This window comes from Elephas maximus, chromosome 15 (genome assembly GCF_024166365.1).
Source record: "Elephas maximus indicus isolate mEleMax1 chromosome 15, mEleMax1 primary haplotype, whole genome shotgun sequence".
Taxonomy (NCBI): Eukaryota; Metazoa; Chordata; class Mammalia; order Proboscidea; family Elephantidae; genus Elephas; species Elephas maximus.
In genome coordinates this window covers 32833529-32860091 of record NC_064833.1, presented here as the reverse complement: position 1 = coordinate 32860091, position 26563 = coordinate 32833529, and the positions used below count along the sequence as shown (strand labels likewise).

The following is a 26563-nucleotide window of genomic DNA, read 5'->3' as shown; positions in this document are numbered from 1 at the left end:
AAGCCAAGATGTAAAAGATGGATAGGAGCTGGCCATCTAAAGAAGATGAAGAGAATTCTTTCCAACTGTAAGTGCCCTTTGGAGCCCTTGTGGTGCAGTGGTTAAGCGATCAGGCTGCTAACCAGAAGATCTGCAGTTCAAATCCACCAGCTGCTCCCTGGAACCTTACAGGGTAGTTCTACTGTGCCCTATAGGTTGCTATGACTCAGAATTGACTCGATGGCAACGGGTGTTTGGTATAAGTTCCCATTAAGCAAGTGTTTAGTATTTTCTTCCCAGAACTTGTTTGTTACCTGGTAAGATTTTAGTTCTCGGTGAGAAAGTTACTGGTTGGGAACAATTTAAAAAAGAGGGAATAAATTTAAGCATTTAGAATTCAGGCATTAAGAAAAAGAGCCTTCCAAGAGGTGAAGGAAGTTGAGCAGCAGTAAACATAAACCTCGAAACCTCATCCCCTCTTAGCGTCACAGTGTGGAGCTGAGATGAGTTCAAGAAAAGGTGCTGGCTTGTGCTTTGGCGTAATGATATAATGGACAGAGTGGGTGCCATGAAAAACTGTATGTGGGTGGACATTAGAGATATACCAATTCAACTATGCTGAGGAAGTTAAATAAAAATTCACAGAAAGACTCATTTGAGTTCCCCTAGCTCTCTATTATGACCCAAGACAAGATGAGTTGTGGAATGACATCAAGGTCATCGTACATGAAGAAAGCAAGAGGTCTTTTAAAAGCCAGGAAAGACAGAAGACACCGAAATGGATGTCAGAAGAGAGCCTGAAACTTGCTCTTGAATACAGAGTAGCTAACTATGAGTCAGAATCGACTCGATGGTACTGGGTTTTTGGGTAAAGTGAAAAGAAGAAATGATGAAGTAAAACTGCTGAACTGAAGATTTCAAAGGGCAGCTTGAGATGACAAAGTAAAGTATTATAATGACATATGCAAAGACTTGGAGATAGAAAACCATAAGGGAAGAACACACTTAGCATTTTTCAGGCTGAAAAAAATGAAGTAAAAATTTAAGCTTCAAGTTACAGTATTGAAGGATTCTATGGGGAGAATATTAACTCTGCAGGAAGCATCAAAAGAAGATGGAAGGAATATACAGAGTCACTATACCAAAAAGAATTTGTCAACATCCAACCATTTCAGGAAGTAGCATATGATCAGGAGCCAATAGTACTGGAGGAAGAAGTCCAAGCTGCACTGAAGGCAATAGCGAAAAGCAAGGCTGTAGGAATTGACAGAATACCAATTGAGATGTTCCAACAAACAGATGCAGCACTGAGAATACTCACTTGTCTATACCAAGAAATTTGGAAGACAGCTACCTGGCCAACCAATTGGAAGAGATCCATATTTATGGCTACTCCTAAGAAAGGAGATAGAACCAAATGAGGAAATTATCAAACAATATCGTTAATATCACACACAAGTAAAATTTTGCTAAAGACAATTCAAAAGCAGCTGCAGCAGTATATCAACAGAGAACTGCCAGAAATTCGAGCTTTATTCAGAAGAGAATGTGGAACCAGGGATATCATTTCTGATGTCAGACGCATCCTGGCTGAAAGCAGAGAATACCAGAAGGATGTTTACCTGTTTTATTGACTATGCCTTGACTATGTCAAGGATTTCATTTTACTTGGATCCACAATCAAAAGCCACGGAAGCTGCAGTCAAGAAATCAAAAGACACATTGCATTGGGTAAATCTGCTGCAAAGGACCTCTTTAAACTGTTGAAGATCAAAGATGTCACCTTGAAGACTAAGGTGAGCCTGACCCAAGCCATGGTATTTTCAATCGCATCTTATCCATGTGAATATTCATGGACAATGAATAAGGAAGACCGAAGAAGAATTGATGCCTTTGAATTGTGGTGTTGGCGAAGAATATTGAATATACCACGGACTGCCAAAAGAACGAACAAATTTGTCTTGGAAGAAGTACAACCAGAATGCTCCTTAGAAGCAAGGATGGTGAGACTGAGTCTTACATACTGTGGACACGTTGTCAGGAGGGATCAGTCTCTGGAGAAGGACATCATGCTTGGCAAAGTACAGGGTCAGCGGAAAAGCAAAAGACCTTCAACGAGGTGGATTGACGCAGTGGCTGCAACAATAAGCTCAAGCATAACAATGATTGTGAGGATGGCTCAGGACCAGGCAGTGTTTCGTTCTGTTGTGCATAGGGTCACTATGAGTCAGAACCGACTTGACAGCACCTAACAACAACAACAAGGCATTCGACTGTGTGGATCATAACAAATTATGGATAACATTGAGAAGAATGGGAATTCCAGAACACTTAATTGCGCTCATGAGGAACCTGTATGTAGATAAAGAGACAGTTGTTCAAACAGAACAAGGGGATACTGCATGGTTTAAAGGCAGGAGGGTGTGCGTCAGGGTTGTACCCTTCACCATACCTATTCAGTCTGTATGCTGAGCAAGTAATCTGAGAAGCTGGACTATATGAAGAAGAATGGGGTATCAGGATTGGAGGAAGATTCATTAACAGCCTGCGTTATGCAGATGACACAACCTTGCTTACTGAAAGTGAATGGAATTTGAAGCACTTATTGATGAAGATCAAAGACTACAGTCTTCAGTATGGTTTACACCTCAACATAAAACGAAAATCCTCACAGCTGGACCAATAAGCAACGTCACGATAAACAGAAAAGATCGACGTTGTCAAGGATTTTGTTTTACTTGGATCTATAATCAACACCCGTGGATGCAGCAGTCAAGAAATCAAAAGATGCACTGCATTGGGCAAATCTGGAAAAGATCTTTTTAAAGTGTTGAAAAGCAAAGATGTCACCTTGAAGACTAAGGTGCACCTGACCCAAGCCATGGTATTTTCAGTGGCCTTATATGTATGCAAAGCTGGACGATGACTATGGAAGAATTGTGGTGTTGGCAAAGAATATTGAATATACCATGGACTGCCAAAAGAAGGAACCAATCTGTCTTGGAAGAAATACAGCCAAAATGTTCATTGAAAGTGAGGATGGCAAGATTTTGTCTCACCTACTTTGGACGTGTTATCAGGAGAGACCAGTCCCTAGAGAAGGACATCATGCCTGGTAAAGGAAAGGGTCAGCAAAAAAGAGGAAGACCCTCAACAAGATGGATTGACATAGTGGCTGCAATAATGGGCTCAAGCATAACAACGATTGTGATAATGCTGCAGGACCTGGCAGTGTTTCGTTCTGTTGTACGTAGGGTTACTATGAGTCAGAACTGATTTGACAGCGCCTAAAAAAAAAAAAAAAAAAGAAAATTTTCTTTTTTTTTAATAACAACAGCCTCTCTGTAATCATGGTGACATGTGGGAGAAATGCTTCTTAGCAGGCATGTTGTCCATTACAGAGCAAAATAGATTAAAAGCTTCTTATTGAAATAGTGAGATAGAGAGCCTGATAAGTGTCCAGTAAACATGGAATTATAAATTAATTGCATAGAACCTTTTATTACTCATACAAAATGTGTGCAATTCCATTTCATTGGGTTTGTTTGTTTTTAATAGATAGTTGCTGTCTTTTTTGCTGTCTTTACGTTCTACTCTAATGAATATGTAAAATATTTTAAAGGATTTCATGTATTTCTTATAACCTCAGTTCTCATAACCATATTTTTCTCATAATATTTTAAGATCCTCCATTTCAAATTCTTCTGCCGTGAGATTTTCAGAAATTAAATTTTCATAGTTAGGGAAAAGCAACTGTACGTAAGCCATCCAACCAAACTGGGGCCATGATAGTCATCAGATTATCTAGTTTGAAAAATTAATGTCTAATTAAATATTCTATTACTTCCTCTTCCTAAGGAATTTACATCCTCATAAGACTGTAGCAATATGAGCCTGCGGAAAGTTCAACGAAACATCTATTTTCGTTTGCAGAGACAAGTTACATGTTTCTATACAGTATATTTTGGAAGTGACCAACATGTTTCCACAGAGAGGGTCCTTATATGGTGGAACTGAAATCACTATAATGGGTTTTGGGTTCAGCACTATACCAGCTGAAAACACTGTGCTTTTAGGTAAGAGCTTCATTCTCACAGAAATATTATTTTTCTCAGCCCAAAGGATGTCCTATAGGTGCATTGTGAGTGATTGCACAAATACTCTCAATCGTAGAAAACTTTATTTTTCTTTTAATTTATAAAAGGTTAAGTGTATTTTGTTAAGGAGGTAGGGAGAACTGGAATACTCTTTTGATTCCAATAAATAATCATTGTGTATTAGTGTTATAGAACACCTGGAAAAAAAGGATAGGGAGCGGAGGGGCTTTACTCTGAAAATAATCAGTGCTTGTGCATAATTATTATCAGAAAAAATACATAAGGCAGAGCTTTTGCTGGACTTTGGTTTATTAATTATACTTCACCTCTATAGCTCACAAAAATGTTTGAGAAAATATATTTTTATCGTTATTCTTTCTAGGTTCCTTTCCTTGCAATGTGATATCATCTTCAGCCAGTGTCATAAAATGTGTTCTTCATTCAACAGGGAATGCATTCAGGGTTACTAACAATGGGGAAGATTCAGGTATCAATTAGTATTTATAAATTTTAAATTATGGATGTAATTTGTTTATTTTATGCATCATAGTAAAGTAATTAAAGAATATGTATTATTATTTCTTTTGGTAATTAGTCAAGGGTATCTCTATGACATAGGTGATCATATAGAGTTGGTAGTCTTGAGTCTTAGGAGACTCCATAAACTTTCCAGTTTCCGAGTTCAGGAATTGCCATTTGGTTTGTCCCGGTACGGAAGCTCCTGAATTAGTGTAGTTGTTTACCAGTCATGAGTTTCTGAATGAATATTCAAAATGAAATTGTACAGATTTTGTATGGCTCTTTGCCTGAGAAAATTCTTATGTTCACAGAATCGACCTTCACTTTTAAAAATATTTTATGTTATATTTCTGATCAAATTATTTATTGACTTCCTGACTTTCTTCCAATTGTCATTTGTTCATCAGTTTTTGGAGTTTTTTGACTAATTTTTTCCTTAGCTTCTCATTATCTTACTTTTTATTATTTCTGTTTATTTTTGCTAGGTGTTTAAATCATATACATAATAAAGTTTTACAGAGTTAATTAGCACTTGTTTTCACTCATGGTTGTATAAAGTACAATACATTTTCAAGGTAATTATTGAGAAATTTTGCTTGTTTCTTTTAAAGTATAATTCAATTCTTGCTTTCAGAACATGGATTAGGTTATGCCTGGTCCCCATCAGTCTTAAATGTATCCGTGGGCGACATGGTGACATGGCGTTGGCAAGCACATCCGTTTCTCAGGGGAATAGGATATAGAGTTTTCTCTGTCTCCAGCCCTGGAAGTGTAATTTACGATGGCAAAGGGTTTACTAGTGGAAGGCAAAAATCTGCATCTGGTATGTTTGCACTTTGTTGAGTTTTGCATCACATCTTTTTCCTAGATGTAATATAAAAGTCATTTTGTTTAAACTTAAAATACTTTCACATACATTACACATATGTAGGCACACACACACATACACAAAGTGGTTTAGTAGGCATTTTGTTTCTGTAGTGAAACATGTTATTAATGAATATAAGCAAGGTATTTTATATATATTAGAGTCCTGTTATTAGCAATATCTTCATTGATGCTGCAATAATCAATTGAAAAAATATATGGAAACAAGTAAAAATGCAATGAAAACTGAAATACTTTTTTTAATCACACCAATCTGGTATTAAATCATTGGCTTTTGTTAATTGGAGTCAGCTTTCAAATCAGTATTTCTACTAGGATAGCTCAGTCTAAGTGTGCCTTGTAGCCTGCCTGTTTTGTTCTATAGCAGTTTGAACTTTTTGCTCATAGACAAAAATTATGTTTTGTTTGTTTATTTTTTATTCCATGTTGAATTTTTCTTTAAATTTTAGTAAGTTATGCCTGACTTGACCCAGTTTTCTACAAAATTGTCCAAAAATGGGTCTTTTCTTCCTGGAATGTAATTTCATCATACAAGATAGATCTTTTGTAGCCTGTGAGTCATCTTCTTTCTTCTTGCTGCTGAAATATCACACTCGTGAAAAATAAGAAACCTGTCATCTAAGTGTACATTCAAATTTTTTGCACACTTTTCAAAGCCTCATTAATTGCTTGTATTTATTATGTACAATCTTATTTTATGACAGGCTCATTTTTTTACCAATTTACGTCACCTGGAGTCCATTATTATAGCAGTGGGTATGTGGATGATGCTAACTCCATTTTTCTCCAAGGAGTCATTAATGTTTTACCAGCTGAAACCAGGAACATCCCCCTGCACCTGTTCGTGGACAGCACTGAAGCCACATACGTCCAGGGTAAGATGGTTGAAGATGGAAGTTCCAACACTGAGGTGACCCAGGGTTTATGAGACCTTTTTAGAGTAGGAGGCAGATGACAGGCCATATGACCTTGAATAGGTCTTGATTGCTCTGAGGCTGGATTTAGTCCTATGAAGTAAGGGTCATGTTAACCTCATCTTGCCAGACTCCCAGAATCTTTCTGTGCTTCGAATGAAATGTAATGTGAAAGAGCTCTGATACTCTGTACATGCTCCCAAAATGTATTAAAACATAAGGTGATATTATTGGGTCCCCCCGAACCTGTGAAAATTTGGCCTTAGACAAATTGAAAAGTTAATTTTAGATTTATTCTTCTCTCTTTACCATCTTCATCCAAGTCTTTAGGACCTCCCTACTTCCTGGCGCTCCTCTTGTCATTTAAAAAAAAAAGGTTTACCAGAGTTTAAACTACCATCATCAAAATAAAGAGTAATGCAACATGAAAACTATTCTTGTTGTAGAATGTTATCCTTGACTTACTGGCAGTTCTTCTGTCTAAAGGAGGACCTGAGAATTTGAACTTGGGAAGCTCTGTGGCAGGCTGCCTAGCAACAGAACCCATCTGTGGCCTGAACAATACTGGGGTTAAAAATTCAGACAGATTGCTCTTTGAGCTTTCAAGTTGTTTTTCACCATCTATAAACAACATTAGTCCATCCATTGGAACAGTAAATGAATTGATAACAATTACTGGACATGGCTTCAGTAATCTCACATGTGCTAACAAGGTAAGCATGTAAAGACCTCCTTTTTACTTCTATATACTCAACAATAGGAAGCTGTTTTGACCGAAACCTCATTATTTGATTTTTTTAAACAGCTTTATTGATATATAAAGGAACATTGGTGGCACAGTGGTTAAACCGCTTGGCTGCTATCCGAAAGGCCGGTGATTTGAAGCCACTAGCCACTCCACAGGAGAAGGATGTGGCAGTCTGCTTCTGTAAAGATTTACAGCCTTGAAAACCCTATGGGGCAGTTCTACTCTGTCCTACAGTTTCTGTGAGTTGCAGTTGTCTCCACGACAGAGGGTTATTGATATATAATTCACATACCTCACAGTTATACCCATGTCAAGTGTACAATTCAGTGGCATTTAGTACGTTCACAGAGTTGTACCTCCATCACCATGATCAATTTTATTTTATTTTTTATGACTCAACAATCTGACTCGTAGGTATACAGAAATAAGTCAAACTTGCACCAAAATTCATGTACAAAAATGATCATAGCAATTTTCTTCATGATTAGACAAAATCCTGGAAATAGCTCTGATGCCTTCACCATAGAATGTATAAGCCTATTCGTGGAGTCCCTCGGTGGTGCTAATGGTTCAGTGTTTGGCCACTGTGCTTGGCAGTTCAAATCCACTCAGAGGCACCTACGTAGAAAGGTCTGACAATCTTATTCTGAAAAATCAGAGTCATTGAAAACCCTGTGGAGTACAGCTCTACTCTGAAACACATGGGGTCACCATGAGTTGGAATTGACTGGATGGCAAGCGTTTTTAGGCTTTTGGGTTTTTTTTTTTTTTTTTTCACCTATTCATACATAAAACAATATGAGAAAACCACACAAATCTTAATTGTACATTTTGACTTTTTTTTTTCCCAACAATCACATCAATGTAACCAGCACCTGTATGAATAAAAACGTATTACCAACATTTCAATAAGATTCTTTTTCCCCTCTTCCAGTCACAAGGGAAACAAATATAACAACTTTAAGCTATCAATTATTATGCCTGCTCTTCTGTTTTGTATAAATGGAATCACACTGTAAGGTTTCCTTTGTGTCTGGGTTCTGATTTTTATTATGATTGCCTGCATCAGTATGAATTTGCCAAATATCACTGCTGTATAATAATCCAGTATGTAAATAAACACACTTTTTAAAATTGTTTTTTGCCAGTTTTTACAATGTAAAATAGGTGTACATATCTCCTGATGAATGTAGATAGGCAGTGTAACTGTTCTCACAACGTAAAATAGGTGTATATATCTCTTGATGAATGTAGATAGTGTAACTCCAACCACAATCAATTTTAGATCATTTTCCTTGCCCTCAAAAGAAACCTCATGCCCTTTAGCTATCACCGGCAAATCCCCCACTCCCCCAGCCTTGGGCAACCACTAATCTTTCTGTCTCTATTTAAAAAAAAAAAAAAACCTGTTGCCTCTAGTTGATTTCGACTCGTAGTGACCCTATGGGACAGAGTAAGAGCTGCCCCATAGGGTTTCCAAGGAGCTCCTGGTGGATTCGAACTGCTGACCTTTTGGTTAGCAGCCAAGTTCTTAACCACTGCACCACCAGGGCTCCTCTGTCTCTGTAGATTTGCCTATTTGGACATTTCATATAAAGGAATTATAATATGTGGTCCTTTGTGACTGGCTTTTTCACCTAACATAATGTTTTCAAGGTTCATTTATGTCATGGTCTATATCAGTACTTAATTTCTTTTTATGGCCAAATAATATTCCATTTATGAATATGCTACATCTATTTATCATCTGATGGACTTTTGAGTTGTTTTCCATTTTTCGCTATTATGAATAATGCCACTATGAATATTCATATACAATCATAATTTAATTTTAAAGTTAGTCCAAGATGTGCTTTGATCAGCCGCCTAAATTTTATGAATAAACATTTGTGCACGGTTAGTTTTTTTAGTGTTAGTTATTGAATACAAGTTCACACTAGGGTAATGCATTGAACTGATTTATTTCATATTCATTTTACTTTCAGGTTACAATTGGTAGCTACCCCTGTGTTGTAGAAGAAAGCAATGAATATTCCATTATGTGTCATATTGACCCTCAAAACTCAATGGATGTTGGCATCAGGGAAGTGGTCACATTAACTGTCCACAACCTGGGCACTGCTATCAACACACTGGCCAATGAATTTGATAGGCGATTTGTACTTCTACCAAGCATTGACATGATGTTGCCACTTGCAGGATCAACTACAGGAATGACAAAACTGACCATAAAAGGCTCTGGATTTGCAGCTTCTCCTGCTAACGTAGACGTCCTCATGGATCGTTTACCATGTAAAGTTCTCTCAGTGAATTATACAGCCATTGAATGTGAAACACCTCCTGCTCCTCAGCACCTTGTGGATATAGCTCTTCTAATACATGGTGTGCCTGCCCAGTGCCAGGAGAACTGCAGCTTTTCATATTTAGACAGCCTAACTCCTATCCTAACAAGAATCATCCCAGACAGTATTAATGGATCTGTACAAGTTCTTATAGAAGGAGAAGGTTTTGGAACTATCTTGCAGGACATTGCTGTTTTCATTGGAAATCAACAGTTCAGAGCAATAGATGTTAATGAAAATCACATCACTGTTCTTGTGACTCCTCTCCCAGCTGGACTTCATTCTCTTAGTGTTGTGGTGGGAACTAAAGGCTTGGCTCTGGGAAACCTTACTGTCAGCAGCCCTGCAGTAGCATCTGTCTCACCAACTTCTGGAAGCACAGGAGGTGGAACTACTTTGTCGATCACTGGAAATGGCTTCTATCCAGGCAAGACCACAGTCATTGTTGGAGATAACCCTTGCGAAATTATTTCTGTCAACTTCAGTGAAGTCTACTGCCATACCCCAGCAGGGGAAGCTGCAATGGTGGATGTAAAGGTCTTTGTTAGTGAAGTTGCTTACCCACCTCTGTCATTTACATATGCCGTGGAGGATACTCCATTTCTTGGAGGAATTGTCCCAAGTAGAGGTACTCCATTATCTACTTTTGTATTGCTTTAATATCTTATTATCAGTAATAATTAGTATTGAATTGGAATAATCATTAAGATTAGTAAAATGTGTTTTTAGACAATCCCATTTAACCCAATTAATTCATGTGATTCAAATTTTGCATAGTATCTATTTTGTGATTATTTTTGTACATTTTTTGGATAAAATTTTGCCAAATTCCTGTGTAGGACCCAAATTCCCGTCAACTTGACCTAAATTTCAATCTGAGGAAAAAATAGGTGAATATGTATGAATTAAATTGATAATTAATTTATGTCATATAATGTTGATACAACACAAGAAACATTAAAACTGACATGTAGTTGATCTTATTAATATTCAGAATTTTTTAGGGTACCATATTTCCATGAAACGCCAATTGATTATTACCTTATTAAGACAACAGACTTCTTTTTAAGGAAATAATCAGATCATTCAAGTGGAGAAAATATTGTAAAATAAGATTTACGTATTTGTTTAGCATGACTCATTTTTTAAGCAAAGACTATATCAAGATATTTCTCTAGGTCCTTTGTCATTATGCTATGCTGTTTCTGACCATCTTCAAGCTATTGGAATCCTTACCGTCTATGTAATGAATTCTTGAGAGGCAATTGTAGTGTAATGAATTAAGATAATGAAGTCCATCCTCAAATGAGTTGCAATATCAATAAAGTACCAAAAGTAAAAAATAATAAGCCCTATCCTCAAAATACACTCTCTACACAAACACAACCAGCTCAGACATGGATACTTCTTAACTTTAGACCCTCTGTCTTCTCCCCTCTGTACTCCTCTACTATCCTGAGTTAGTAATTTACAGCCCAGAGAATGGAGAAAAGGGCTGAAAAGTAATTAACTTTGAGATAAATCATTTCTAGTTAATACAGTAGACTGTAGTGTGTGTTGTACTCAAATGTAAATGATATGCATGTATTGTTACTATTATATTAGTTTAAAACACTGGATATTATTTTATTTATAGAAGTAAATATATACTTAAATGCATTGGTAGGTATAGGGATTTAGATGTGTTTTGGCAATGGGTATACTGTTTTTGTTTTGTTTTATCTTTTAGGTCCACCAGGAACTGAGATTCAAATCACTGGACTTAATTTTGGTATTGATGTCTTGGAAGTTTCAGTGATGATCAGTAATACTCAGTGTAATGTAACCATGGTCAATGATAGTGTACTAAATTGCATTGTTGGAGATCATGCCGGTGGCACTTTCCCTGTTACAATGCACCATCAGACAAAAGGCTCTGCTGTGTCCAGAGTTGTATTCGAGTACCCGCTCACTATTCAAAATATTCATCCAAGCCAAGGTAGTCATGAATTTTCAGGAACCTACAAATCTTTTATCTCATTAAACATTAATCTCATTTAGAAAAAAGAAATGTTCTTCAAATACACACATTTAAATATAGTTTTCTTCATGGAGAAGTAAATAAATATGCAAGGGTATCATTTAATCATTTTGCCTTATTTTTCTCTTAGTGCTGTATAATTTGTTTAAAATTTAGCCCTACTTAAAATATCCAGGTTGTATATGTGAAAAATTTTAAAAACAGTGCTTAGACATCGTCGTTATGTAATTATTCCTACATAAATAAATATTTTTTCCATTTGGAAACTATTTTAATGATTAAAAAACCTTCATATGTCCTCATACCAATAACTTAGGAAAGTAAAACTAATATATCTCTTAAATAAAATTGAAATCTGACATTTATATTTTGATTACTCTGAAATTCTTTGTGACATCTCTTTAAATGAAATTTGAATTCTAGATGTATTTTAAATAGATGAGCAAAGGAAACATTTATGCAATGTTGGTTTTAAAATACTACAATCAAAAGAGATTCTGTAAATATTATATGTGTAATACATAATATAATTTAGCATAATAATTATATTGTATATATAGTATTTTAATTTTAAGAACTTTTTTATTTAATGTAACTTCCATTTCAGGTTTTAAAATAAAGTTAAACAAACATGCACACAGAGGAGATTTGTTTAATTAGCTTTGTTTTCTCCTTTTATTTGTCTTCACTAGGAAGCTTTGGTGGTGGTCAAACCATGACTGTGACAGGCATTGGGTTTAATCCACAAAATTCAGTTATATTAGTGTGTGACTCAGAGTGTGCAGTTGACAAGCTTAGATCCGGTTACACAACCTTATTATGTAAAATTCCACCTAATAATGGTAAGTTTTCAGAAAAGAGAATGGCAGTCTTTGAGAAAAGGTTAATTTTATAAAGATCAAAATCTGAATTTCGTTTTCCTGTTTAAAATGTAGCAGTGCTGTGAATATTTGTGGAGGTTTTTAGGTTGTCTGTTTAATACTGGCCAGGCTTCTTGTTTTTAAGTTTTTACACCTGTTTCTGTATTTGTGTGTGTGTGTGTGTGTGTATGTGTGTCTTTTACCTTGCTTTCAGCTGTCACTCCTGGCTGTTGTCAGTTGTGTTTGCCTTTAACAGTGCTTCCTGTTCTAATTTGCTACGTTGGATCCTCTAAGCCTGGGAAACTAAACAGGCAGATTGGGAGAATTATCTACAGTAACAGGCTCCAAGTGAGGGCCTAAGATTTCTACCCTTTGAGAATGCACATGAGCTTTGTGATGTTCTTGGCTATTGCTAGACATCTCTATTACTTCAAGTACTGTTGTTGCTGTTAGGTGCCGTCGAGTCTATATTGGAAAGTGATTGCTGGAAGAGGAAGATGTTATTGAAAAGTTTGCAGAATTTGGAGAGGAATATGGGCCTGATGGTAGGGGTGTAAAGCTGTATTCTGTTTGATCCTTCTTATCGCAGGCAGTGGACCTGAGCAAACCTGTGAAGTGAATGTGGTTAATGGGAAGGATTTATCACAGGCCCCAACTCCCTTTACCTACAATGTGTCTCTGACTCCACTTATCACCGAAATTGCTCCCAAGAGAGGCAGTACAGCAGGGGGCACCAGACTTACAGTCATGGGATCAGGATTCAGGTACTGTCTTCATATGCACTCATATCAATACTTATGTCCAAGCTCAAGCCATTACTCCTTTCTCTCATACCAGACATTGCTTAAATACAGTCATGTAACGTGTACCCATCTGCTAGCAAGTCACATTTTGGGCATGCAACAGTACTAATAGTCAACATTTCTTACTTACTGTGCCAGGTACCTTCCTACCCACGGAAACTTTCTGCCTTACCTATGAGTTTTTTTTTTTTTTTTTTTTGTACTTTAGCTAAAGGTTTATAGAACAAACTAGCTTCTCATTAAACAGTTAGTACATATATTGTTTTATGACATTGGTTAACAACCCCATAACATGTCAGTACTCTCCCTTCTTGACCTTGGGTTCTGTATTACCAGCTTTCCGGTCCCCTCCTACCTTCTAGTCCTTGCCCTTGGGCCGGTGTTCCCCTTTAGTCTTGTTTTGTCCTATGAGTCTGTCTAATTCTTGGCTAAAAGGTGAACCCTGGGAGTGACTTCATTACTGAGCTCAAAGGGTGTCCGGGTGCCATACTCTTGGGGTTTTTCCAGTCTCTGTCAGACTAGTAAGTCTGGTCTTTTTTTTTTTTTTTTGAGTTAGAATTTTGTTCTACATTTTTCTCCAGCTTTGTCCTGGACCCTCCCTTGTGATCCCTGCTTATGAGGTATTTTTTATCCCATTCGATGGTCAGTAGACTAAGATTAGAAAGCTTAAATAACTTGCACCAAATCCTAGTAAATAACATCACAAGTTTAAATCAGCTTCTTGTTATGCTTTCGCAGTATCTCATTTCCAACCATGATCTGCTTTTTAGGTCAGTGAAACATCTTTTCATGCATCAGGTCCATTCCATTGTAATTGGTCAGATTCCTTTTTCTTATACTCATTGTTTGCCTAAGTTTACGTACTACACTGTCATCATTCTTCCAAGTGAATATGACTGACTTCAAAACACCAAATGATTTAAACCATAAAAGGAAATTTTAATTACTCACAGTACAAATAATTACCTTGGAGTTGCATTTTTACATGGAAGTTAAGTTCTAAAGCCTGTGAATGTGATGAAAATTATCACGTAGACAAAATAATTCTTGAAAGTCTCTTAGAAAGATACTCATTTAAAGACCAAGAGAGCATCCCTCTATAAATTGAACCCAGGAAGTGTTTCCTCCAACACTGAAACATCTTGTTATTTCTTTAACTGAGTATTCTTTAATTAAATAAATATTTGTTGGTTACCTGCTATGTACTAGGAGTTCTATGCGATGGGAGTACACCAATAAGCAAGTACATGAAAAAAACCTGCCTTCTTGAAGCTTACATTTGAGTAGAAGGTAAAAAACATGAAACAAACAAAATATATTGTAAGAAAGATTGTGGTATGTACAATAAAGAAAAAAATAAAACAGGACAGCAAGGCAGAGAGTGTTGAGTAGGGGGAGGGAGGGAGAATTACACCTTATACAGAGTGCATATGAAAGCTGTCATGAAGAAGGAGACTTCTAGGCAAAGAACTGATGAAAGGGTGGAGGGAGCAACATGGTTATCAGGAGAAAGGTGTTCCTTGCAGAGGGATCAGCTAGTGCAAACGCACTGAGGCAGAGCAAGGTTCGAGGGTTTGAAGGATAGCAAGGCAGCCAGTGTGACTGGAGAGTATTGAGGGAGAAGAAGGATGTTAGAACATGGAGATGGAAAGATAAAATCAGATGGTAAAGAGCCTTCCAAGGTTTTATAAACGCTGATTTGTCCTCTGAGCATGATGGGATCATTTCAGGGCTTCCAGCAAAGGTGTGATGTGATCTGACATGTATTTTTAAAGTTTCCCTCTGTTGAGAACAGACTTTTTGGAGACAATTGGCAGAAGCATTGAGATCATTTAGGAGGTTACAGAAATACTCTGGATGCGAGATCATGATGAGTTGAACAAGGATTCTGGCAATGGAGGTGGTAGGAAGGTGGAGAACATATTTGAATGTAGAGCCAACAGGAGTTGCTGATTGATTGGATGTGGCAATGAGATATAGAGAGGAGTCAAGGATGCCAAGACTTTTGATGTGAGACAAGAATGGAGTCCTATTTATAGAGGTGGGAAAAATTGTAAGGGTGCAGTTTTGGGGTAGGATCAAGACAGGAAGCTCTATATACAAATCTGGAGTTCACTCTGGAGATGTAGACTGGAGATCTTAATTTTATAGATGTTGTTTAAAACCATGAGATTGGATGAGATAGAGGAGAGTTCTAAAGACCGAGCTGAGGCATCTCAGCATTTAGAGGTTGAAGACATGAGAAACCAGCAAAGCTATCTATGGAGGAATAGTCAGCGTGGTAGAGGAAGCACCACATGAAGTTGTCCTGTATTTAGGGACATTACGTGAAAAAAGAAAAAAAAAATGCATACAGTTAAAAGTCTGAATCACAGCGCTGTGAGATTGAGAGGCACTGTTGAGAAGCACATGGGAATGGAAATAGAGATTCACATCTTCCATCAAAGACCACTCTAGGACACATTCTTATTGCGTACAATATTGAATTGCTTGAGCTGGATTATTTTAATGATTATTTTTTCCCTTTTTTTGCTATGATAAGCATGTTGACTCTTCCCAAGTTAATGCTCACACGATAGGATTGTATGGTTATGGTCTTCCCACTATTTGGGGTATTTTTAATATAAAAAAAAATATATAGCTGGGCTCTTAAAATCACATTTTTCTAAAAAAAAAAAAAAAAGGCAGCCTTTAGTCTGGCTCCATTTATACCCTACTTTAAGAAGCTAAATGGTCTTGCCAATTGGCAAAATGTTAGTTACCAAGTGGATGAAAAATACTGCCTCCTTTTTAATGAATCAGTAGCCAGTAAATCTACTGAAAGATATGACAAAAAGATTTCTCTCTGCTTGGAGTGATTTCAGTGTCCCCCTCCTCCTTGTTAATATATCATTCAGTGAGCCATGCTTCTTGCTGGGCTCATGAGCAATATTCTTCCAGATTAATTTTAAATAACCTCATTTTAGTTTTGTTTTAAAAATCAATCTGACCCAGAGTCCGTTGAGTTGATTCCGACTTATAGCAATCCTATAGGACAGAGTAGAACTGCCCCATAGAGTTTCCAAGGAGCAGCTGGTAGGTTCAAACTGCCAACCTTTTGGTTAACAGCTGAGATCTTAACCAGTGTGCCACCAGGGCTCTGACCCAGATTAGGTGAGTAATAAAAATTTTCAAATTCGTGAATAACTGAAAATAATCACACTTTCCTGGTGAAAATGTTCAAAAACCATAGTAAATTTAGAATCATAAAAGAGAAGAAAGGAATTCAAAGTAATTTTACTACTTTTCAAACATTAAGACTCACCAGCATAAAATTGATGCCATCATCTCTCAGAGAACTTTTCAGTCTCATATTTTCTATAATTAAATTTCTTACCTGCTGTATTTTAAATTATTTTCTGCTTTAGTTTAACTGCATTAGAATCAAAATGGATAGCTGTCAACCGTTCAGCATTCCTTCATGCTCTAGAAAAGAGTTAAGTCGCCCATTCTTTCTTCTGCTGATAAATAACACCAAATAATCTCATAGATCAAAATCGTGGTCATGCTAGTAAAATGCATACATGAATAACGAAAGCTAAATTGATATCGCTTTATCAAATAATTTTGTATGGCTCCCCAATTAAACCTTTTAACCAAGAAACTAGAATGTGAGTAGTTAAATTCTCTATGTTATGTTTTGGGTCCATTCATAAACACAAACTACCAGAGGGAAAGACTGAAAAAAAAAAAATCAAACCCATTACTGTTGAGTCGATTCCAACACATAGCCACTCTATAGGACAGAGTAGAACTTCCTCATGAGGTTTCCAAGGAGCCGTTGGTGGATTCGAACTGCCAGCCTTTTGGTTAGCAGCCGACCTCTTAGCCACTGCGCCAACAGAGAAGAAGAAGCACACACACACACACACACACACAAAGTACAATCCTAATCCTTGGTCTCTTAATCTCTTTGTTTACTTTTTCTCAACAAATATTTTGAAGTCACAACACTGCAATTTGCATTTATATGGATCATAGGGTAAGGTAAGTATTTTCACAGTAACATATAAAGAATTTGATGATGTGACCTAGAAATTTGAAAAAAAAGTTTTGTTTTTCCCCCTTTTCCTTACAGTGAAGATATGCAGGATGTTCACGTCACCATAGCTGAAGCCGAATGTGATGTTGTGTATTCCAACAAGACACACATCATCTGCATGACAAATGCCCATGCTCCTTCAGGACCAGCTCCAGTTCACGTCAACATTAGAAGCATCGGCCTGGCCAAACTGGTAATAGAGCTGTTGGGTATAGTAATCACAGCTATAGAAAAATTAGCATTATGGGAGGTGGGGTAATTGGTAATGGATATTTTATTTTTACTTAAGGAAAAAGAAAACCACCGTTGAGTCGATTCCGACTCATAGCGACCCTATAGGACAGAGTAGAACTGCTCCATAGGGTTTCCAACTCTGTAAACCTTTACGGAAGCACACGGCCACATCTTTCTCTCGTAGAGCACCTGTTGAGCTTGAACTGCCGATCTCTCGTTAAGCAATCGAGTGCTTAACCACTGCGCCACCAGGGCTCCTTCTTTTTTAGAACCCCCCCAAAAAGAAACTCTGATATATGACACTAATAAATTTAAAGTAGCTATGGTTTTGTTGCTTATTACTAAAAAAATTTTATTTCATATTTTTAATTATTATTCTGGGTTTTGCCGTAATTGGCAATGTATTATACCCCAGCAAAAACTTGAATTAAATGAAAAGGCAGCTATAATATATTCAAAATAGGTTATATTTTATTAATTGTTGCTAAAAATGTTTATCATTTCAGATTCCTGTTTTGGAGAAATTGAGTAAAGAATTCTTTTGAAACCTCTAAGTTTAAAAGTCTCTCATGTTTTATTACAGGGCAATGCTGAGTTCTTATATGTTGATGCTTGGTCCTCCAACTTCTCATGGGGAGGAAAATCTCCTCCCGAAGAAGGGTCGCTTGCTGTTATTACCAAAGGGCAGACAATTTTGCTGGATCAGAGTACACCTATTCTGAAAATGTTGCTTATTCAGGGTAAATTTCTGAAAATCTGTTAGAATCTGCCTATTGAATCTTGCTGTGAAGTTATTCTAATCAAAATGTGTGATTATGAACTTCATTAGTTGTGTCATGTTTTTAATACAGAATGTAATACAGAGGTTTTTTTTTTAATTGAGTATTAAAATCCATTTGTCATTATGAAAGTATTTCATGTAGAATAGAAAATATCAGAGTATATTGCACACATGCAGGTAAGTATCTTTTAAAGTTAAATGTTGTTTCATGAAACTTTCCTTCCAATAACAAGGTGTGTGTGAGCACGCCCATGCACTTGCACTGGGTTAGTGTAAAAGCCATTCTCCACTTAGAAAAACACTGATATCGTCGATCCCAGGGGCTATCAAATCTTAGAGGTTTGTCAAATTCTATCCTAAATGACTGCTCTGGCTCCCCTTTGAATGTCAGGTTGTGATTTTCATCTTTGCCTGTGAATCTGCTTTGGATCGTTACCTGGAATTCTCTCTGCTCCTTGATATTCTGTTTTTAAGATAGCAAATCAAATAACCAAAACTGTCACAATTGCATGTAAAGGAAATATCAGTTGGCAAAAGTAATGTACTTGGGGCTTTAGTGCATAAACTTCTCGAGAATGGTTTTAACTGCTCAGGGGCCTTTGCATTTTGTTTTTGTTTAAACTTTGGGGATCATAGCAGTGTTGCAGATATTTGAAGTTATTAAACACTGGACCTTTGAAAAGTATTAATTCGATGTCTATGAAGGTACATCAGTGTCATAAAAATTTGTATCACAGTGCATTTTTAATAATGCTGATCAAGATATAACTGTTGATAGTACAAATTATAAGATAAAAGTTTAGAGCTAATGCTGGCATCATCGCAGTTTCTATAAAAGTTTTGTTTTTAATTCTAGTTGTTTTCATTCTTAATTTATATTTTGAGGCCCTGAGTTTGTAGAACGATAATTTGTGTAGCTGCACTACTTAAAAAAAAAAAAAGTAAATACAGAGGGTTACGGCAAAAGCATCCACCCTGAGATTTTTCTCTCAATTCTCTGGGTCTTGCTTGAAGTTTTTATACTTTTATGTTGCCAAAGAGATGAAGTCATATGCACAGGACAGGAATGAGAAAGTAAATTTTAATCTATAACTTAATAGGTAACTTTTAACAACGCCTTTCCTCATGATATATTTAGTAATTGTATGGTTTTTATAGGTGGAACTCTAATATTTGATGAAGCTGATATTGAACTTCAGGCAGAAAATATCCTCATTACAGATGGAGGCATTCTTCAGGTATATGAGAGAATTTGATATCTGTTCATTGCTAACTTTTCTCCATTTCTTTTTTAAATACTATTTGTAAAATAAGGAGCTTCGGTGGCACAATGATTAGTGCTCGGCTGCTAACTGAGAGGTCAGAGGTTTGAACCCACCAGCCACTCCGTGGGAGAAAAGACCTGATGAAAAGATCTGCCCCTATAATGATTTCAGCCTAGGAAACTCTATGGGACAGTTCTACCCTGTCCTATAGGGTCACTATGAGTCAGAATCAACTCGATGGCACATAACAAGAACCCATAATGTATAAAATGGATGGTTCATTATACCACCTCTCCCGAGTTTATCTTTGCTTAGGTCTCTGTTAGTATAAAATCCTTCTGATGGGGCAAAGTTTCTTAGAAGTATTCTTGATCTTTTAAGGGGAAGATAATAGTGTGTTATCATAGAACAGAGTTAAAAAATAGAGCAGAAGAAAATTAGCTCTGTAATGTGGCTAATCGATACACTTTCCAAAAGTTGGCATGGTGTATTTGGCTGACTAGAAAATTTAAGGTTTATCTTTTGGGAAAAAGATACCGAACAGTTGAACAATCAGTTCTCAAAAGTGAGAGGTAAAAAGGAAAGAATTACTTGTAAATGATAATAACTGTCATATTGGGTTTTTGTTTTCCAAATGACACTGTGAAATCTCTTTCAGATAGGGACTGAAGCATCCCCATTTCAACACAAGGCTGTCATTACCTTGCACGGGCACCTGCGATCTCCTGAGCTCCCTATATATGGTGCCAAAACGCTGGCCGTGCGAGAGGGAGTCCTGGATCTGCACGGTATGGTACAGCAGCCAGTGTTCTGGGAGCCAGTAGAGTAGGAATTAGCCAAGAAACCAGAGAGCCCTGATAACGCTCTCTAAATGAGCACTTGCCAGGCTTTCTTATGTCTTTGCATATTCCTTCTCTACCTGTCCTTACCGCACCCTGCCCCTTCCAGGCCAGGCTAAGCCCTTCCTAGCCTTCACTGCTGGGAATCCTTCTTGAGCCTTCCCTATACCCATAACAGCATTTGTCTATTTTAGCTCTTTCACAGGACATTGTGACCGTCTGTTTACTTCATTCATTTCTCTGTATAAAAAAGCACTAAACCTGTAGCAAGTTTGTAGTTTCTTACATTTGTATCTGAAAATGGGCTTTTCCTAAAATATAGCATTTATAGTTATACTTGTCTACAAACATACTCTGGAAAATTATCAGCAAATAAGAATGATTTGACCATATCTGAGAAAGTAGGACAACTTACTATTTACAGGAAGCATGGTGTGAATCCTTTTTGTATTGAAGAAGTCTTCTATATTACAATAATGGGTCTCTTTTATAAGTTTAAAATGGTAATGGTACAAGCATGAGACTCTATCATCATAGATGTCCTACACTGGGCTAAATATATTTATATGACTGTAATTCCCTGGGAACTTACACATTTCATTTGCCTCTGGATCATCAGTTTAAGCAATGCCTATCAACAGTGACAAAGTTAATAGGCCTCTGTCCATTTTATCAATATTATCATATGACATTTATATTGTTATTATAAATCAAACTGTCGCAGATGAAGTATATCATTGCAGAAGTATTTTTAAAATTTTATAGAGCCATACATGTTATTAAAAACATAATTTTTACATCTATATAGCAAGAATGTATACCTTTTTAAGAAAGATACAAAATGCTAAGTAAAATGCACCTCTCTAAAATTTGTTCAATGCAGGACAGCATTAAAATGCATAAAGTGCTCAATAACTGGAAGAAATACTCAGTTTGCACATGTTGTATTCCAGGCCTGCCTGTTCCTGTGATCTGGACTCGTTTGGCTCAGACTGCCAAGGCAGGGGAAAGGACTTTGGTTTTACAAGAAGCTGTAACGTGGAAAGCAGGAGATGATATTGTAATTGCAAGCACAGGACACAGGTATGATGTTTCCAAGGATTATGATTTTGATCTAGAGCAGAGATTTTAAACTGTGCAATATGGGTATGATTCAGAGGGCACATGACTAATCCATTTCACTTTCTCTCATTCTGAAATCCCTAATATAGCCAAGTACCTAATTTGCCAAATGCTGACCCCTTGGTTGGACACCAGTGTATTGGGTCTTCGTTGATTGAACTCATTAGAAAAATCATAAATTTGAACCTATAAAATAAATGTATACTAATAAAATATTTTATCTATTTTACATGGTTAGGTTCCCATGTAAGATTTCATTTGGAAAAAAAAAATTCTGCTGCTAAAAATCACTTGAAAATCTCTGGTTTACAGCTGTTAACGAGATAGATTAATGTATGCAAAAATGTAAATGATCTTCTTTGTTTGAGGTCATCAAAGAATTTGACTGAAAGCAGCTACTAAATTCTTATCTTACACTCTTGGCAGTGGTTCCCACAGAGTACAGCAAAATTATTAGTGACGATTGAATAAAAGGCAAGAAATCATTATCAAATGAGTGAAGATTAACATGACCTTTGAGGCGCCTGACATTTCAAAATTCAAACTGCTTATAATTCTTATTTTCTGTTTATTTATTTTAGCAAATAAGAAATAAAAGGAATAAAATTAATAAAATTACACCAAGTATATCAAAGGAGAGAGAGAGAAAAAAAAGAAGCCTTATTTTCACTTTCATGTTCAAATTATAGATAATAGTCAAATTGGATATGATTTTGCTTATCAGAGAATAAGTAGTGATTTTATGACAGGGAAGAACTAAATTGCATTAAGGCCATGACTCAATTTAAAATTAAAATTCAAGATGGCATTTTGAGTTTGCCATTTTCCACGTTAAAAATAGACAGGCAGATGTTAGGAAGAGTTAAATACATACTCAGCTTTATAAATGCCTGTTTTTTTCCTGCCCTTGGAAGAAATCTTAATTATATAATGGCAAAATAAAAAGCTGCAAAGTGAAAGAGCTTACTAATACAATAGAAAATCCTCATTTTTAGCTTCCTATTTTTTTTTTGTATGAGATAGAGTAAATCCAGAATTTAGACTTGGGGTACATAGTTTTAAGAAACATAAATTAAGAGCTAGTTAATCAAATCTGACTCATTGTTCTCTATTTCATTGATAAACTCTATTTGCAGGGTTATAAAGCAAGTCTTTAAGAAAAGGACTTCTAAAGTCAGCCTGAGTCCAACTCGTAGCAATGCCATTTATCAGTCCTGTGACCATATTATTTCATCGCTGTGTACTTCAGTTAAATTAGAGTGATATTAGCTTATAACTCGTAGGATTATTGTAAGGACTAAATAAGTTCGTATGTGCAAAGCACCAAGAGCAGAATTTGCCTCAAAATAAGCACTATATAAGTGTTAAATAATTTAGGAAGGAAGAAAAGGTGTATTTAGGTGCACGCAACACATAGAAATTATTTTTAAGAGCTTTTTTCTGAAGAAATTGCTGTATCAAATCCAATGGAATTCAGGACCCTCCAACCTACACTCCTTTTCTGTACCTTTTGTGAGATCTTGTACTATGGATTCACCCCTATCTCTAGCATCCTTAATCTCTTCCCTCTAAAGGTCTTCCCATCCCCCCACCATCTTTAAAAACAGCTTTGTTTTTTCTCCTATCCCCCCTAGCTACTTTCTTTCTTTTTTTTTTTTCTCCATTTCATAAAAACTTTCCCATTGACCTTCTCGTTCTCATCATTCTTCACCTCCTGCACACCACCAAGTTCTTTTGGTCCTGGCCCTTGAAATATCTCTTCCATCAGCTCTCCCTGCCCTCAGTTTAATTTAGACCCTCACCCACTCACACGTGGAACATTACATTGGCTTCCTATTTGGGCTCCATTCCTCTTCTTACTTCCCCACACTAATTCATTCTGCATTAATTTAATCGATCAATCAAAAATAGCTATTGAGTTGTGACAGGCATTGTTCTAAGTGCTCAGCATACAAAATGATTGAGCAGGGTCCCTTTCATAGAGGAACAAACTAGTGGAAGAGACAGCCAAATAGATAAGTGATAGGACTGCAAAGTGGTTGCTATGAGTACTAATGGATTATGCGACATGTATTTGGAATCCAGAGGAAAGGTTGGGAAAGTTCGGAGAGGTGACTTTTAATCTATTTCACATGTCATTTAAACTGTTATTTAAAGGAAGAAAAGAATTTGCAAAGGAAAGAAGAGTCAAAAGGGAATGTCAGGAGACACAGTAGTAACTCCACTAAGCTCACCCCTGTTTAGTAGGTAATATGCAATCAGGCATTGATACACCTGTCTCTTTTAAAGTGAGGAGCACTTCCTAATCATTGATTTTCCTTGCTCAGGAACCTCCAATGGCTTCCCCTTGTCAGGGTTTCTCAACCTGGGCACTAACGACATTTTAGACCAGATAATTTTTTGTTGGGGGGGGCATTGTTGGTTCAGTGGTAGAATTCTCACCTTCCAAGTGGGAGACCCAGTTTGATTGCCAGCCAATTCACCTTACACGCAACCCTCACCTGTCTGTCTGTGGAGGCTTTCATGTTTCAGGTTTCAGCGGAGCTTTCCTCTAAAATAGACTATTATGAAGAAAGGCATGGTGATCTACTTTTGAAAATCAGCAAATGAAAACCCTGCTGATCCACAACGAATCATGGGGATGGCACAGACAGGCAGTGTTTCATTCCTTTGTGCATGGATTGCCATAATTTGGGGACCAAGTCAAAGGCAGCTAACAACAACGTTTTTTTTTTGAGTATATTGTAGGATGCTTAGCAGCATTAGAGATCAGTAGCACTTCAGCTGTGACAACAAAAATGTCTACAGACATTGTCAAATATCCCACGGGGAGATAAATCACTGTCAGTTGGGAACCACTAACCTAAAATTAAGTTTGTTGTGCGATTCTCAAAGTTATAAATGAACATACATACCCTTTATATCAACTTTGTCTCCTTCTAAATGCAGGTCTTTTCTTTTTCGAAGCCTGTGTGCCCCACAGTTCTATCTGCAATGTCCTCCTCCACAATCTTTTCCAACAGAGAAATCTGGCTGCTTGGGATTTCACTTGAGTGCTAGTCCTGCTTCGAAAACTTTCCCAACCTCTCTAGCTTATTTTCAATCTTAGACCTCCTGTAAGAATCGGTATTTATTATACCTCTCATTCTCTTAATCATTTGTTGAATGAGCATTCATTTCTTTTATTAATTTAACAATTATTATTATTTTTTTTTTTTTTCAGTTGCCACTGAGTTGAATTCAACTAGAGTCTATTACTTGCCAGGCACTTTTTCTAAGCATTAACGGGAGAATAGCTGAAAAAGCAAAACAAAGCCCTTTGTTTTGGAAGTTTACAGGGAATCAGACAGTAAATTAATAAGCAAGAAAGGATATAATATGTCAGAAATACTACAGAGAAAAGTAAATGAAGTTCAAAGGGGTAAGAAGAGAATTGGGAAGAGATATGGGGAGTGGTGTGTTCCCTTCGGTATATAGGAGGGGTCCAGAGAGTCCTCCCTGATAAGGCAATGTTTGAGCAGAAACTAAAGGAAGTAAGGGAGCATATAAGGGGGAAAAGGTCCCAGGCTCTGGCCTTTGGTTCCAAGAAATAGCAAAAGGCCTGAGGGCCTGGAATAGAGTAGTAAAGGGGTCAGGGAGGAAGGGACAGATCACAGAAAGTTTGATTTTTGGCTGCACATTACAATCATTTTTGGAGCTTTTAAGGAATACTTATGCCTAGTTTATGAAGATCCTGATTTAGTGGGGCTGGGGTGGGGCCCAGGCAACAGTATTTATTCAAAACTCCAAGTCATTCTAATGTGCAACTAAAGTCAAGAACTACTGGCATGGACTTTGTAAACCAATGATAGGACTTTAGTTTTTACTTGGAACGAGATGTTTATGCTTTATCTTCTCAATGAAGTCATATGACATAAAGGACTTGTAATATTTTTTACTTTTCCCCTTTTTAAAATTGAGAAATAGAAAATATAATCCCACCATCATCAGTTTTCCAGTTTTAGTTCTCTGTAATATTAATGTTTTTTATATAATTAAGATCATACAGTATACATAATTTGGAACCCTAAGTTTTTTACTTAACTGTATCATAAGTATTTTCTTTGATTATTTCAAACTCTTGTTGACAATATAATATTCCTTACTCAGCCGTTGTTCTGTAGTTGGGCTTACAGGTTGTTGCCAGTTTTTTTTGACATTATAAAAAATGCTATATTTATATCTTTCTATATTTATATGTATGGATTTTGTGAATTTCTGATTATTTCCTTAAGATAAATTCCCAAGACAGAATGTCTAGGTCAGAGTACATAAACATTTTCAGGATTCTTGATATCTAATATCAAATTCCAAAAACCAAAAAACCCATTGTGTTGAGTCCATTCAACTCAATATCAAATTACTCTCCGTCAATTCACACTCAAATATCATACAGATTCGCACACTGCAGTTATCATCATTGTGACCATCTCACTTCACCTTTGCCAACAGAATGTTTTGAACTAAGTTAATTGATTTTATAATGGAAAACTAGTATCTACCTGTTCCTTTGAGTTGTTTTTCTTTTTTCTCAAGAAATCTTGAACACCTCCCCAAGTTCCTCGGTTATTATAACAGATTATATCATAACTGATGGTTTATATGTCACTCTTCCTGAAATGAAACAGAACACATAAACATTGATATTCTAGGCATTAGTGAGCAGAAATGGACTGGTATCGGCTGTTTTGAATCGAACAATCATATAGTCTACTGTGCTGGGAATGACAACTTGAAGAGGAATGGTGTTTCATTCATCATCAAAAAGAACATTTCAAGAGCTATCCTGAAGTACAGTGCTGTCAGTGATAGGATAATATCCATATGCCTACAAGGAAGACCAGTTAATATGATTATTATTCAAATATATGCACCAACCACTAAAACCAAAGATGAAGAAATAGAAGATTTTTATGAGCTGCTGCAGTCTGAAATTGATCAAATGTGCAATCAGGATGCATTGATAATTACTGGTGATTGGAATGCAGAAGTTGGAAACAAAGAAGAAAGATCGGTAGTTGGAAAATATGGC

The 26563-nt window shown here is 36.5% G+C and overlaps 1 protein-coding gene across 6 annotated transcripts in view; it reads left to right on the top strand.

The window, feature by feature from the left end:
• The window catches only part of PKHD1L1 (PKHD1 like 1), a 192827-nt gene that overhangs the window by 95950 nt on the left and 70314 nt on the right, over window positions 1-26563 (top strand). For all 6 annotated transcript variants that reach the window (XM_049854577.1, XM_049854575.1, XM_049854578.1 and 3 more), the window contains 14 exons: window positions 3913-4055; window positions 4459-4563; window positions 5230-5418; window positions 6188-6358; window positions 6884-7110; window positions 9131-10115; window positions 11217-11465; window positions 12200-12349; window positions 12957-13131; window positions 17288-17444; window positions 18069-18225; window positions 19425-19504; window positions 20190-20319; window positions 21324-21453. In XM_049854577.1, the coding sequence (XP_049710534.1) occupies window positions 3913-4055; window positions 4459-4563; window positions 5230-5418; window positions 6188-6358; window positions 6884-7110; window positions 9131-10115; window positions 11217-11465; window positions 12200-12349; window positions 12957-13131; window positions 17288-17444; window positions 18069-18225; window positions 19425-19504; window positions 20190-20319; window positions 21324-21453 (3048 nt within the window). The remainder of the gene's footprint in view (window positions 1-3912; window positions 4056-4458; window positions 4564-5229; window positions 5419-6187; window positions 6359-6883; window positions 7111-9130; window positions 10116-11216; window positions 11466-12199; window positions 12350-12956; window positions 13132-17287; window positions 17445-18068; window positions 18226-19424; window positions 19505-20189; window positions 20320-21323; window positions 21454-26563) is intronic.